Source organism: Engraulis encrasicolus, chromosome 8 (assembly GCF_034702125.1).
Source record: "Engraulis encrasicolus isolate BLACKSEA-1 chromosome 8, IST_EnEncr_1.0, whole genome shotgun sequence".
Lineage (NCBI taxonomy): Eukaryota > Metazoa > Chordata > Actinopteri > Clupeiformes > Engraulidae > Engraulis > Engraulis encrasicolus.
Window position 1 is genome coordinate 29324935 of NC_085864.1, and position 15392 is coordinate 29340326.

The 15392-nt window shown below is 41.3% G+C and overlaps 1 protein-coding gene across 1 annotated transcript; it reads right to left on the reverse strand.

Annotated features, from left to right (window-relative positions):
- Window positions 1-1344: 1344 nt before the first annotated feature.
- Window positions 1345-12098, reverse strand: LOC134453625 (uncharacterized). The gene is made up of 12 exons (XM_063204410.1): window positions 12003-12098; window positions 10004-10351; window positions 9598-9726; window positions 7498-7539; window positions 7258-7362; window positions 5928-6074; window positions 5719-5745; window positions 5090-5152; window positions 4962-5012; window positions 4757-4819; window positions 4218-4329; window positions 1345-1417 (listed from the first exon to the last, which is right to left on the reverse strand). Exons 1-11 carry the CDS (start codon window positions 12070-12072, stop codon window positions 4268-4270), a joined length of 1107 nt encoding a protein of 368 aa, XP_063060480.1. The 5' UTR covers window positions 12073-12098; the 3' UTR covers window positions 1345-1417; window positions 4218-4267.
- Between the last annotated feature and the right edge of the window lie 3294 nt (window positions 12099-15392).

Sequence of the window (15392 nt, forward strand, 5' to 3'; positions counted from 1 at the left end):
GTTGGGAAAAGAGTGGGGTAGAGAATATGGTATTACTCAAACTCTTTGACCAGAAGTAATTGGCCACGATGTAGGCTATGGCTTTTGCCTGTTCCTTCATCAAGTGATTTCAGTACGAATTAATTAGGTTAGGTCATTAGGTTCAGATCAGTGATTCAACAACCATATGGTGGGAGATATTTTTTGAAAATCATTTTAATCTCACTTTGCATGTAGGGCAATCTATCTGTTTCTACGTAGCAGGATATTTTTTGAAAAACCATTGGTTTTGGCCTTGCATTTCCACATAAAACAGAGTTTTAAAATCCACATATCAAGAATCCAGCTTTAAAAATATCCCATTTAGGGGGCTAAAATGTGCCTATTACAATATAGTTTTGATTTGTATCGCCATGTTACGTTTCCAACTAAACAGGAGAAAAAAATATCCACATTTTCAAAAATCAGGCTACGTGGAAACAGCACCTTGCGCCCTTCTACTTTCGGACCATTGGGCCGGGAGCACCTATGTTTCCCGGGTCCATATTCCCCACCCCGGGTCTTATGTTCCCCGGTCTTTGTATGGAAACGGGGAACTTAGGGCCCTTTTTCTAAAAAGGGTTCTGTTCCCCGCATCTAACCCTTCCCAAAACCATCCCTAAAATTAACATGTCAGTAATGCAATGTTTCCGAGTTTTCAAATTGTGCCCTTCCCAAAACCATCCCTAAACCTAACCTAACCTGTCAGTAATGCAATGTTTCTGAGTTGTAAATTTGTGCCCTGACCAAAACTATCCCTAAACCTAACCTGTCACAGGTGCAACAACAACCTGCGCTTTGCCATGCAGCAGAAGACTAGGAAGCAGCTTGGAACCCTTTTTTGAAAGTTCCCGGAATGCACCAACGCAACGTGCGCCTCATATTTGACATGAACCAAGGCTGAAGGTGCACAACCAGCCCTAGTTCTACCACTGCACCACCGCCAAAGTGGCTGAACGTCAGACATGCAACTTCTCTTATGCAGTCCAAATAATTACATATTTTTGCACGCGCACAACTCACAAATCACTTGCCAAGTGAAGCTGACAACCACACCATTGGTTATCATTAACTCTGGTACAGCATATGTCTGATCTGAGAGGAAGGGCGAGGTGAGTCAGAAAGGTTTGATCAGTCCATTAGAGCCCAATCAAACCTTTTGTCTTCCCAGGCCCGCTGCGTGTAGATAGGTACCCCATTGTGTAAACAAACATCTACTAGAAGATGTTTGGTGTAGCCTAAATGTGTTCTGTACAGTGACAATAGAAATACATTCTATTCACTTGATAATTCTTCACATTACACACATTACAAACAGTTGATACTGTTTACTTCAATATGTACATGCTTGAGTTTATTGATAAATACAGACCAAAGTACATTTTCTTTTACAACAGACAATACTGATTGGAGTGATTCTCTAATTCGCCTACACTTTTAAGTCCGTGGATTTTATTTGCCAATTCCACTAACTATTAACTGCATCCAATAGAGTTCTTCAGTAACGCGGAAGCATGTAGTAGATTGTAGTCTTTCATGTTAGCATTTAAGGACGTCATCGGCCCGATTCGAAACAGGGAAGGCTGTCCTTCCAGTGAGCTAACTGGACATCGAGTCATGAAGTGTGGATCGAAACGAAAAATTGCTTTATTTCCTCTCTCGGCAGTTGACTGCATTTGTGGGCGTAACGAGGATATTTCGAGGATACATCAGATGCTGACTTCGCTGCCTTGGTACCCAACATGCTGTGCGCCACCTCCCTCTCAACCGGAAACCTGAAAAACAAACATGGCTACTACCCAAGCTACTACCTTATCATACTCTTTATTCTGACACTTATGTATGTAGATATTGAAAATCGAATGCATAAATCAACATTGTAGTATCTAAATATGCTGTCGCTAGATCTATTTATAGCCTATTTTACGATTCCGCCGTCTGACGATCATTCACCGTTCAAATAGCATGCGTAAGCTAAACGCTAACGTGATGAACGTAACTCCCGCCATAGAATAGCAAGAATCGCCGTAACATCAAATGCGCAAGGCGGCGCACTCGTTAGTGCCGTTTGTAACGGCTGCCTCATCAGCTAACAGCTGTTTATGTAGGAGGAGAGTCATCGAGTCACTGCCTCCCATTTCGAATTCAGCCATCGTTCCTATCGGCTTCCGGCCTCCATTGGGAATGAATAGGGGTAAATTTCAAATAAGCTCCGAGTGGAAGCACGCGCTTAGCGAACCCCCGCAAACTGTCGAGGGTGTTAAAAATAGGCTGTAGGTATGACATGGTTGATCATTTTGTGTCAAACTTCGACATAAATACGATGTTGCGTCCATATGCTAAACCCGGAAGCTTTTGGCGACTACAGGTTGTACCCATGGCAACCAAAGGAAAGTATGTAGTTCGGAAGTTTTAATGATCAGAAAGGGGTTAGCAATATTGAATTATAATCGTCATGATTTAACATGTGAATACACCAACATGATGATACGATCCGTTCCACTTATGAGAAAGGGATGCGGGGACACGCTAATGTTCGTTGTTGCCGTGCAACTTATATTTTTGCCAAACCTGAATCTCTATGGCGTTTTGCAATGTAAAAAATCGCCATGGAACCGGTAGTCCAAACGCCGCATACAAGTTGACGTCAACGCTGAAGAGCTCTATGATGTTTTGGACATTAGCACACATTTATCTTTCATATAATACAGAAAGTGTAGACATAGCATTATTTCCCTCAGCAAGAACGAATATTTGATACTGGTTGTGGGCGTTTTCATGCCGTCCTGTTTTCCAAATGTCAGATTCAGTCTTCATATTAGCATGTAAAGAAACTTGTTTTGCCCAAGACGATTGCAAATGTTGATTCACAGTAATCATCATAATATGACAAAACTGTCAGAAAGACCACTGTCCTTTCCATTATACATGAAATTTGCCATTTTGTGTGTGTCCACGAAAACTGTGTTAACCGTGTCACGGTCTGAAACCTCCTCCATAAATCAGTAATGGTTTGGTCTTAGGCCATACAATACGTGATGTCATAACCTCTTTGGCAGGATACGGGAAGACTTTTTGGTAAATTTTGAGCTCCATCCTTCCATAATTTAATCCATTCTTTTTCATGTTCTCATAGCGGGAAAATTGCCTGTCAACTGTGTTATCAACATATTCATAAGAATCTGAATTAGAAATCACATGTAGAAAAACACAGATAAAGCATACAGATACATGAATTGATTAAGGTGTTGTGGTGGAACTTCTGAGGTCCTCAGTTAGCACAACACCATAAAAATGGCTGAAATGTCAACGGTGTCACCGTCAATGGTGTTACAATTAAGTATGACAGTCAGGGTTGCCAGATGAGGCTGATGATTTCCAGCCCAAAAAATGATCAAAATCCGCCCTAAAAACCCGCCCAATTCTATTGATTTATATGGCAGTGGGAAGGTTTTTCTGATAGATGCCATTTTTACCCGTACACGGCCATCCTAAGCAGCCCAATTGGGCGGGAACCAGCCCAATCTGGCAACACTGATGACAGTTGAGGAGGAGTATGTTTTTGCCAATTTATATCCATATTGACAGACAAACAAACAAAATAATTTGTGTTCTAGGGAGATGGGTTTGTCTGCTCTGTTTTTTTCTCCTAAAAAAGTGCCGACTTGTTCCCTGCACTGTTGACCGTAACACAGTTGAGTAACACGGTTGACTGTTTTGAAAGTGTTTTTGCGCTATTGATCCCTTATGTGTTGGAAAAATCCTATGAACATACAGTACACTAGGGATTATCTTTGGAGAAGGAAGTCTTGTGTAAGGAGGGTGACTATATTCAAATCAGACGTTACAGGGATTTATGATGAAAAATGTGTCAGTCTGTATCACAGTGACTCATAAAATCCTACTTATGAAGCTCAACAATCACATTTTCTATATCAGTTGCACAGATTAATGACAACATTACTGCTAAGGGACATAAGCACTTTCAAACATATACAGTATTGTTTCAACTCTGTAGTATTTTTATATATGTTTGAAATGACATAGTATTTGTCCATAACACTGTTGACAAAATAATTAAGCAAATGTTCGCTTTCATTAGAGTATTTATCAAATGATTTAAGATTAAGCTTGGCAATTTGTTTGTTTGGAAACTTAAATATATACACTATGTAAACATTTAGGTCATTTAATCGTAGAATACTGATTGACATCTTCATGAATGGGAAACAAATGTCTTATGTCTCTCTCAGTTTATGTCATTCAGAAACTCCGTGCTGTTGCCATAGATGGGATTTTGCAGTTGAAAAGCTGTTAAAAAGAAAATGAGTGAATACAACATCTACACATCGTGGAAGTCAGTTGCATCATCATCATCTGTGTAATTATGCACAAGTCATTCATGGTTTAGCAATAAACCTACAGCTGCACTAGCCTGGCGACGCCATCCATGTACTCCACCCAAAGATTTTGGCTGATTGACGGAGTCAACAGTCGGCTATTCGCCCAGGCTACAGCTGCACCACCCCACCACCAAATAAATATGAAATGGGGACACGAGGACATGGGGACCCAGGTTCAAGTCTGTCCTGGGTCAAATCCCAGCCAGGGTCATCAAAGAAACTTGAGGGGTTCTTTGTGGAACCTTTACATTAAACAGTGTAGTTCACCGGCCCCTCACAAACCAAACACCTAAAAGGAGTACCTCTACATATTTCAAGGTTTGACATATACTTACATACGCCTCTTTTCTGCGCCGCCTTGTCAGGTTGTTGTGATTTATTGATTTCAGATTGGTTTGCTGGGAGGGATAGAAACATGTAGCTACTTTTAATGTCTACCTAATGTTTAAGTGAAACTTCAGAAAAAAATGATCAATGGCATAATGGCACCATATACATATTATCATTGTAAAACAATACCAAACATTAGTATGAATTTACCGTAGTTTGGTTGGGATACATGTGAAGTCCGGCTCTGGGGAAACCTATTGTCTGTGGATGAAATTAACAAATTTTAGAACCGCTTTTCTTAAAATCTATCTGTGTGTAAATCAAGACATTGAGATTACCTGTTTGGGAATGAGAATGTGATGCCCCTGATTGCTGACGCCCAGGATCATGATTATCATTTTCTGAGTAGACAAAAAGTGTTCAATTATGAATTCTTTTTTTTAAATCACAGGCCTGTAGTTTTATGACTACATACGCCGTCACATTGCTGTCCATGAGATGGCGATTGACTCATAAGGCTATAAACTTGCTCATTAAATGTCCACTCAGAACAGGGATGTCAAGCTCAGGCCCGGGGGCCAAATTCGGCCCGCGGAGCCATTTTATTCGGCCCGCGAGATAATTTCAAATGTGTATTACAGTTGGCCCACATACACCATTAATGTATAGTGTAACCCAACTTGAACATGAAATTTGCTGTATCACAAGATGTGCAGACACATTTGAATTGACAAATACGATGGGAAAGAGTGTATGTGAAATGTAATAATGAGTATGAAGTGCATACATGCACAATTTTAGTCCATTTTTAAAAATAAATGCTGAGTTCGGCCCGCGACTTGGTTCCAGATTTTGAATTCGGCCCTCTGTCAATTTGAGTTTGACACCCCTGACTCAGAAGAACCGTTTACCTCCACAAAAATATGCTGATAATATTAGTAATGAATTGAAAAGAGGCATATCCTACCATAAACAACAGACTCCACTCTGTGAACTGCAAGAACGCAATGAAATACAGGTTAATATTTGTATATGGTGTATAAATAAATAATTATATAAATAAATAATAAATATTGATAGGCCTACATTTGTTAACACTTTGGGCACTCTTTGCTACTATTTGAAAAGTGAATGGTCATTAATTTCTCATCTTAAATACAGTATTCCTGCTGTCACCTGTTACTGCTCCTCTTTGTACATCATTATTTTTATGGAAGTGTGTTAATGCATGAGGAGTCGGGCCCGGGGCATTTCCTCCCTGCTGCTGAGGGTTGTTCCGCTTGACCTTGTGCCGCCCTTGGAGGTTGTTCGCTGAGGAGTCTCCTGGACAAATGGTAAACCATTAGTTCAGGAGCCCTACTTTGAAATGTTTGCCACTGTTGATAGAACTGATTGCCAATTTACAATGAAAGTATCAATGTCCTAAATTGGAAATGTCAGTGTAACATTAATGTAGCCCACGAGGTGATATAGCCTAATGACGATTGATTCATTCATCATAGTTTTTGCTTATGTTTGGCACCTTTTAATCATGAGTGTGGTGTAATCCAGTTAAATGAAATGTTGACCATTTCAAAAAGATTTGATCAGCAGGTGTAAAAAAGACATGATCAGGTACCACCCTTGGCCTACTTCTCGCAATTCCAGTGTTTCAAAGTGATTAAAAGGGTCGACACTAATGGGTTAGCTCAGAATCGTTCTTGACATGACCTTCAATTTACAACAAAACTGCTCTGAAAGGGACAGCTCTCAACACAACACAATGTTCCATGGTAACATTCCCAAAATGCTCTGTACACCCGATTGTTCACAAACCATTCTATTAAATTCCAAACTATTAGAAAACTAGAAGCACTCAGAGAGCGCAGACCTCTGCCAAGGAAGCTACTTGATACATTTGACTATGGTTGCGGAAGGCAGTGACTCGATGACTCCCCTCCTACATGAACAGGTCTATGATCAGACAGGTGAAGTTAGCTGATGAGGCGGTCGTTTCGAACGGCACTAACCAGTGCGCTACCCTGCGTATTTGATCTTACGGCGATTCCATGGTGGGAGTTACGTTCATAAAGCAATTTTTCGTTTTGATCCACACTTCATGACTCGATGCCAAGTTAGCTCACTGGAAGGACAGCTGCCTTCCCTGTTTCGAACGCATCCTATGTTACACCCTAAGTCTTTCTGCCTTGTTTTTGTGGAGTCCCCGCAACTCAATTTCTGATCACTAGGGGGCGTCTAGATGGTGAATAATCTTTTGAAAAGTCTTTATCAACAAACACAGTTTCGTCCATATCCTGTGATTAGTTTTTGAGTTATGCTGCTGACAAACAAACAAACAAACAGACAGACAGACAGACAGGCGGACAGACAAACCAACACGACCGAAAACATTACCTCCTTGGCGGAGGTAATAAAATCAATCATAGAGTTATGAAAAGTATAAGCAGGCCTGTTATTTCACACATTTTTGGAGGTTGACGTTACATAAGCATACAGCCTTCCCCACCTCTTGCCTGTAGGTTGTTGTGTTGGGTGAGTTGTGGACCATGAGGATGGGGTGGAGCACTGGCCACAGTGCTATGGACAGTCGCGATAGTGGTACTCGTGTTGGCTACAAACACAGTGTGTCACATATATAAATGAATGAATGTCGCTGCCTGTACCTTTTTAAAAAAAATAAAATGACTATTTTTCAACATTTCCACAAGTCTCATTTCAAAAATCATAGCACAATGAAAATAAATACCTTTATCATCAATGATGTATTCAGTCTTCTGTACACAAATCCCTATGAAACATTGAATTTGCAACATTAAATGTACATGTATAGGGTGTCCCGGAAAAAAATACATACTAGTTCAAACCACTTTACATCCAACCAGTTTAACTGGTTTAGGCCGGATCAATCCGGTTCTGGTTCAAACCTGATCAAACCTTGTTGAAACAAGTTCACACCGGTTTAAACTAGATAAAAGCAGTTCTAGTCTAGTTCAAACCAGTTCAAACTAGATCCAACTACTTCATGCCAGTTTAGACAGGATCAAATTGGTCCAAACCGGTTTAGGCTGTTTCAAACCAGATCCAACCAATTCAAGCAATTTTCAGTTATGGTTCAAAGCATACCTGTCAACTTTGAGCTCCCAAAATCCGGGAAAATTCCCATACTTTAAGACAAAATCTGGGAAATTTTCTAAAGTCCAAATTCTGACAGTCAACCGAATGACAGAGACGGATCGGACGGTGCGTTTTACTCGGCTTTTCACAACAGCGCGTGAAAAGACAGTCCTGTCTAAAATCCCTCAGCACGCGTTTTACAGCGTGGAGAAACAATGCAATGAAAACAAAACAATGAAATGAGCGCAATGAGTTTGTTCTCGTTGTTTTGTCGCACAAGTTGTCTGTGCAAAACTTCGTACAGGTGACTAGGTTAATCGCATGATTCGCTGTTCCGAGGCTGTTTTATACGTTGCATGAACTGACGGTTTCTGAGGAAAAGAGTTGGCGCACAAGTGCTACGCTACGTGGAGCTCGAGGGTGACTGCAGGTATTTTCAAGGAACTTCAAGTCTTGATGGCATCTGGCATACAATCTTCTGGCAGGTAGCTTGATAAGCAAGACCCTCTGTCTCTCTCTTCAAGAGGGGGTGTGGCTCGTCGGACAGGGCCGTGGGTATAATTACTGGACCGACTGTGTTTTTTGAATGTGAAAAATCCGGGATATTTCCGGGAAAAATGTCAAATAGGGAAGAAATCGGGAAATGAGTCAAAATTAGGGAGTTTCCCGGGAAATTAGGGATGGTTGACAGGTATGGTTCAAAGTCAAACTAGATCAAACTGGTTCAAACCGGATTAGACCAGATGAAGCTGGTTCTGATTCAAACCAAATCATACCAGTTCCACTTGTTCAAACCAGTTTAGACTGGTTCAAACTGGATACAACCAGTTCAAACTGGTTTAGACCTGATCAATCAGGTTCTGGTTGAAACCAGATCAAGCCACACCTAACCAGGTCAAACCGATTTGGATTGTATCAAACCAGTGGACCGTATCAAAACGGTTCGAAACAGTTTAGACCTGGTTAATCCTGGATCCAACCACTTCAAACCAGCTTAAAACAGATCAAAACAGTTCTGGCTCAAACCAGATCAAACTGGTCCAGACTGGTTTAGACCGGTTCAAACCAGATCCATGTTCAGTTATGATGAAAACTGGTTCAAAATAGTTCAAACCGGATCAAACCAGTTCTCTGCTTCAAACCAGATTGAAATGGATACCCACCAGTTTAGACTGGTTCAAACTGGAGCCAACCACTTCAAACCGGTTTAGACCAGATTAAACTGGTTCTAGTTCAACCCAGATCAAACTGCTTCAAACCGTGTCAAACTGCATCTAACAAGGTCAAAGAGGTTTAGACCAGATCAAACCGGTTCTAGTTCAAACACATAAATCCGGTTAAGACTTTACCAGTTCAAACTGGATCTAACAAGATCAAAGTGGATACGACTGGTCCAAACCGGATGGAGCTTAGCTGGTTCAAACCACTTTAGATCGGTTCAAACTGGATACAACCGGTTCGAACAGGTTTAGGCTGGATTTATCCAGTTCTGATTCAAACCTGATTAAACCAGTAATAGACCAGCATAGACAGGAACAAACTGGTTCAAGCCGATTTAGACGCTATCCTGGTGCTATTGTGAGCAGTATATCAGCTTTAGGGCTTTTTAATGAGAGCAGAATGCTTATTTATGGTTATGCCATTTCATAGAAAGTGACATTCGGCAAACTCTATGTTAGAATTGGACATGCAATGATGAGCAGTCAGAATTAAGAAGGTAGGCCTAACTCACATTTCTTTTTGAGCATGCAGAAGCAGGCAACGATAAATGCAATCAAGATCACAGTTGCTGCAATAATGATATAGATCCCTGTCGGAATATTGTACTTCACGCCATTCACTTCTGTTGTATCTCTGGTTCCTGTTGGAAAATGAAAACAGTTAAGTAGGCAATTGAAAATAAGAGCAATTTTGCAAAATCGATACAGTAATTAACACAGTCAAGACAAACATGTGTCCATGACTAAAAAGCACACTGAACATTAACTATGATAATAGCCAAGGCAGTCATCATTGAAAAAAAATACCTGACCTATATGTGGGATAGCCAATAATCAGACATGTGGGTGGCAGAGTGTTTAGTCTCTAAGCATTGCATACACACCATCTTACACTGATCAACTGGGGAATACTTTTACCGTCCTGATGGGTCTTTTCAGTAGGCTCCGGTGCCTCCTTAATGTGAACTGTTCTGCACAGCCGTCCACGCTCGCAGCAGTACTGTCCCATATCCGGACTCTGGAGGCGGTTTAGGATGATGGAGAAGTTTCCCCTCAGGGACAAGTTGGGGAAGACCACCACTCTGCCCATCTTGTGGCTGAGGAACACCACCCGCTGGGGGTCGGTGATGCGGACGAGGTCCTCTCCTTTGCTCCAGAGTACGGGGCCAGTGGAGTTCTCGTCGAAGCTACAGGGGAGCGTTGCGGTGGACCCCAGAGATGCAGCGACCATCACATCACTGCAGCCCTTGGTGCAGCGCCTCTGTCCTGAGGGTGCACAGCGACAATCAGATAATGGACTATATCTATTTTTTTTATAAATCATCCTTGTCATGGTTTGCTAGAGGTTTCAGACAGTGTTGCTGATAATGTTTTGGAGGCCCTAAGCATAACTGGTCAACAGCCCCCCTCATAATTCAGTAATAATAATATTAAATACTTGTTTTAGTCAATCTCAGTTTAGAAGGGCCCAATTTGTGGTTGAGGCCCTAAGCGCTCTGCTTACTTTGCGTATAGCAGCAGCTTAGCAGCGGCCCTGGTTTCAGATAGCTAAAATGGGTAGCAGCCCAGGATGGCACCATGTGCCACAACAAGCACTTACGGCAAAATATTCCCCGGACCCTTTTTGCACCAGTTGGATTTCCAGTGCCGAAATGAGCAACCTCTGCCTGGTGTAGGTTTGTGTGAGAGACCTGCAGGTCAGAATGGCACACAACAAAATAGAACTACCCCTGTGTCTATACTGAGTAAATGCCCAATTTGGGAAGTGAAAACCTTGCCATTGTGCTGCCCACGTAGTTCTAACTGTTGACTTAACTTACAGTTTTTTCTTTTTTTTTTATAAATATATTTTTATGGGCTTTTATGCCTTTATTTGACAGGACAGTTGAAGATGGTGACAGGAGGCGAATAGGGCAGAGAGACAGGGGAGGATCGGGAAATGACCCCGGCCGGACTCGAACTGGTGTCCCCGAGGGTGGGCATGCAAGCCCAAATGTGGGGGGCTTAGCACGCTGTGCCACAGCGCTCCCCTTAACTTACAGTTTTAGTTCATACAGTATCTGCCAGATTATGAATATGGTTTCAATCCTTCTACTGTACCATTAGCCAGGGTGTTTAATTTGTAGCGGAGGTCAATATCTGAGAGAAGACATGACCCCATCGTGAACTTCTTCCTATTGCATTATTACAGAATGTGGGATGCTCTCTAAGCAACACCAGTTTTACATCTCATTAACAATTCACAGAACTGATATCAACATTACATCATTACACATGAAGAAAGTGGCCATGGTCATAGAGGTGGTGACCTACTTTACCCATGCATGAGATGATGGAAATCCTGCAAATGAACACGGCACTAGTGTGTACCATAACGCAAATTGCCCTTCCTATCTTACCATGGGCGTTGTCTCTTATGACTGTATGTCTTTATCCAACACATAATAGATACTGACATGATCACCAACTTTATCATTTTGAAATGAAGCTTACATTATTTATTCTCATCTTCTTATCACTTATCTCCAGATACGTATCTTGTGTGGGACACAGACTGAGTGCAAGCAACAAGATAACGACTGTAAGCCTATAAGGCCTATGGTCTTTACCCTGGACTTTTACTGAATTCGTTGTATACTAAACGATAATCTGAACATATGTTACAAGTCTAACATTGTAGGCCCATTTGTAATTTATTTTATAAGAATGTAATAGGCAGCTTACAAATAACATAGCTAAGTTGTGATGTTATTATAAATTCACACGTCAGCATTCTTCAGCTCTTCAGCATAGTTTATAGGGATAAATACCACCTCAGTACAGAATGCTAGTATTGTCCATGTCATTCAAAATTTTACTATGTTTATCACAGTAGTGTTGTCATATGCTAATGGATGTGGATTTCAATCAGACTTACCAAATGTTGGTATGAAAAGTCCAAAGAATACCACCCATCGTACACACGTTGCACCACATTTGAGACTCATGTCTTACAGACAAAGCATGAAAGCTGATCGATGCCAGGTGGACAAGCAACTCGCTAGTTGTGTGAACAAAGCTAGGTCATTTCCTGAGTATGCATTTTTTTTTATTCCCACCCCACTATCACAAAGGATGTCTTTGTTTATTTTATATACACATAACTGTTGGATAAGAAACCCAGTGCAAAGATCCTGCAGTGCAACCTTTAATGGAAATGATCATTGGCACCTGGCATAATGGAATCTGTGAAGTGGAATTTTTTTTTGCCTTGTGGCATACTTAAAATAAAATACACATGCTGTAGCAATAACTCTGAGAGCCATGTACAGGAAGGTTAGACTAGTGTCTAAGAAGACTCTCAACCGCGTTCACTTCCTGTTTCCAACTTGGTACATGAAACCTGACCTGCATAGATGCATTGCTACTCTTCAGGCCCCGTGTTCAAAAACAGCAGTTCAACACAAGTTTTCACACAAGTAAGCATAGACTCAAATATAACACAAATACACACACACACACTTACTGTAAAGCCAAGGTGTGTATATGTGTATCGTGCACGCACGTGTGTGTTTGTGTTTGTGTTTTTGTGTGTGTGTGTGTGTGTGTGTGTGTGTGTGTGTGTGCGTGTGTGCGTGTGTGTGAGTGTGTGTGTATGTGTGTGTGTGTGTGTGTGTGTGTGTGTGTGTGTGTGTGTGTGTGTGTGTGTGTGTGTGTGTGTGTGTGTGTGTGTATTAGGGTTTGTTTGCATAATGAGAAATAGGCCTAATATTATTCAAATCTTATCTATTTTTCCTATGTAACAAAGAGTGTATTGCTTGAAAATATGTAGTCATCTTTGAATGCCATAAATTACTTGTAAAAAAGACTTGAGAGAACTACCCAAACCCAAGAACATGTGTCACAATACACCATGCTGATCCAGAGTTCATTATTCCAATGTTTTAATGCATTATCTTGAAATTAGTCAGTTGACTTTTATCAGGTCACTTTTTTCCCTTAAAGCCCCCGCCCCCTGACCCAAGATTCTACCCACAGTATGTACACACAAGCAGGGCCGCTGACAGATTTTCCGGAGTCTTCTGAAAGGGCCCTCCACCTAACATATATAATGTACTGGGGACCAATTTCTGGGTTACTGAGTTAAGATACTTAGTAGGCTACTGTTTCTGTTGTAAAGTGACCTATTTTCATGAAATTCATAGACCACAGTTATGGCTGACCACAACTACAGTATCGTTTTCAGTAGCAACCGTCACCTAAACAACACAATAACAAAACAAACTACAGCAGGGACTTTTTTTTTAAAGAACAGACCACCATGTTTCCATCCTGAACTATGTTCTTCTCTGATCTGAGAGAAGTTCACGCAGACTTATCTGGTCTTTGTACATAGTCGAATCAGCCCAGAGTGCGGCTGTGATACTTTTATTAGTGTTAGCATAACATTGACTATCAAATATGGCCTAAGATAGGATTGACCAAGCTCTTCCACATTTTACCTATTCAAATGCAGTTGTGTAACGTGTGTTTTTGTGTACACAAAATGAAACATGGCAATTTTCTACGGAGGTAAAAATGGGCACTATATGAAAGGTGTAATAAAATCACAGGAACGCTTTAGCGTCACATTGATATCTTGATGCAGTGCCCACTTTTATCTGTGTAGGAAATCGCCAGGTTTTGACATGGATTGTGTACTGTTACTATTCATGCAAAGGTGTTGGTTACAACAGACTGATTGCAGTCTTGGGCAAGAGAGAGAGGAGAAGAATTGGAAAGGATCTTGGGCCGGAATCGAACCCGGGTCGCCGGTAGGCCTACAGTGGTACAGTGGTACAGTGACTTAGCTCTCCTGATAAACCAGCCTAAATGTGAGATTGGATGTGTAATTTAGTTGGCCCAGATGAATAGTACATCCGAAGATTGTTGATGAGAACAACCCATTGTCTTTCAAACCGTGCCTGCGCTCTGACCAATCAGCGCTATCTTTCTTGTTGATGTGCTTTCCCAACGTTGCAAGCTTTGTCGTCACTCCCTCAAAACCGCACCCGCTTTGATTCAAAACAAATCTCTGCGTTGTGATTGGTTTGCTAGATTCTTGGCAAGCTTGGCAGACCACTCAAACGATGCGAGGCTAGACCACTCACAGCCAACAAAATTTGGTGTCCAGCGGGTGGCGCTGGTTTACTAGGCTAACTTAGCTCATCAAGCCACCGCGCCCAATAATTTACCTTCATGTATGTGGATCTAAAGCAACCTGTGTAAAACACTTTGCATGTACGTAGCCTGGTCTTGCCATACCCTTTAACTAATTTCATTTGGAGCAGACAAATTGAGAAACGATTAGTGGAGAGAGGAGGGAGGGGTGAACCCTGTCAGAGCCATGTCTGACAACATTGGCCTCACCTAGCCTGGTTATCATCAGACCTCTGTGTGTGTGTGTGTGTGTGTGTGTGTGTGTGTGTGTGTGTGTGCGTGTGTGTGTGTGTGTGTGTGTGTGTGTGTGTGTGTGTGTGTGTGTGTGTGTGTGTGTGTGTGTGTGTGTGTGTATGTGTGTGTGTGTGTGTGTGTGTGTGTGTGTGTGACTCTAGAGCCCCCTGGTGGAGCTACAACACATGAAGAGTTCAGATGCAAAAAACCCTAACTCCATTTCCCCCTAACTCCATGAAGACCTGCACTGCTATATTTTTAGAGATCCCTGTTGTTGGTTTGGTTTACATTCATGTACTTGATAATACATATCAATAGTTATATTACATACATTTTTTAATGCAATTTTGATAGCTTTGTATTAAATAAAAATGAATTAAGATTATTAAAAGGGCACTTAGGGGGTTTTATATCTGAACTCTTCACATACAGAGGTCTGGGACACTGCAGCAGGATTCCATGTCTCCAGACAGAAAATTGACGGAGCATTTATTTATTCAATATCAATGGCAGCTTGCATTTAGAACTCACAGGACAGATTATAGACTATATTGCCTATTTAGAGATTAACAGAAAATGATTTTGAAGGAATTAATTGTTGGCGAGGACGAGCAAAATGATTTATAAAGCCATGCTTTCTGAAGGCGAAGCCAATGCATGCTCTCCCAGACCTACTAGTGGAGCTCATGAAGCTGCGGGGAACTACACAGGTCGAGTAAGAGCCAGGCAAGGCCTCACCACCAACTAGGAGAAAAGGTACTCTGTCTCACCAGCAGAGACTTATTCTGTTATTATCCACAGCGTTCACAAAACACAGAAACGGAGTCCCTAATATAAAGCACATGTTTAAAGCAATCACAGTGTAATTTTTACAATGTTTTACGTTAACATTAGA

Bases quoted from the DNA above. Each gene is read 5' to 3' on its own strand.
- LOC134453625 (XM_063204410.1), bottom strand. From the start codon at position 12,072: ATGAGTCTCAAATGTGGTGCAACGTGTGTACGATGGGTGGTATTCTTT. The intron at 6,075-7,257 runs GTGGGGAAGGCT...CCATTTGTCCAG, and splicing joins CAACAACCTACAGGCAAGAG to GAGACTCCTCAGCGAACAAC. The intron at 5,746-5,927 runs GTGACAGCAGGA...GCGTTCTTGCAG, and splicing joins ACAAAGAGGAGCAGTAACAG to TTCACAGAGTGGAGTCTGTT.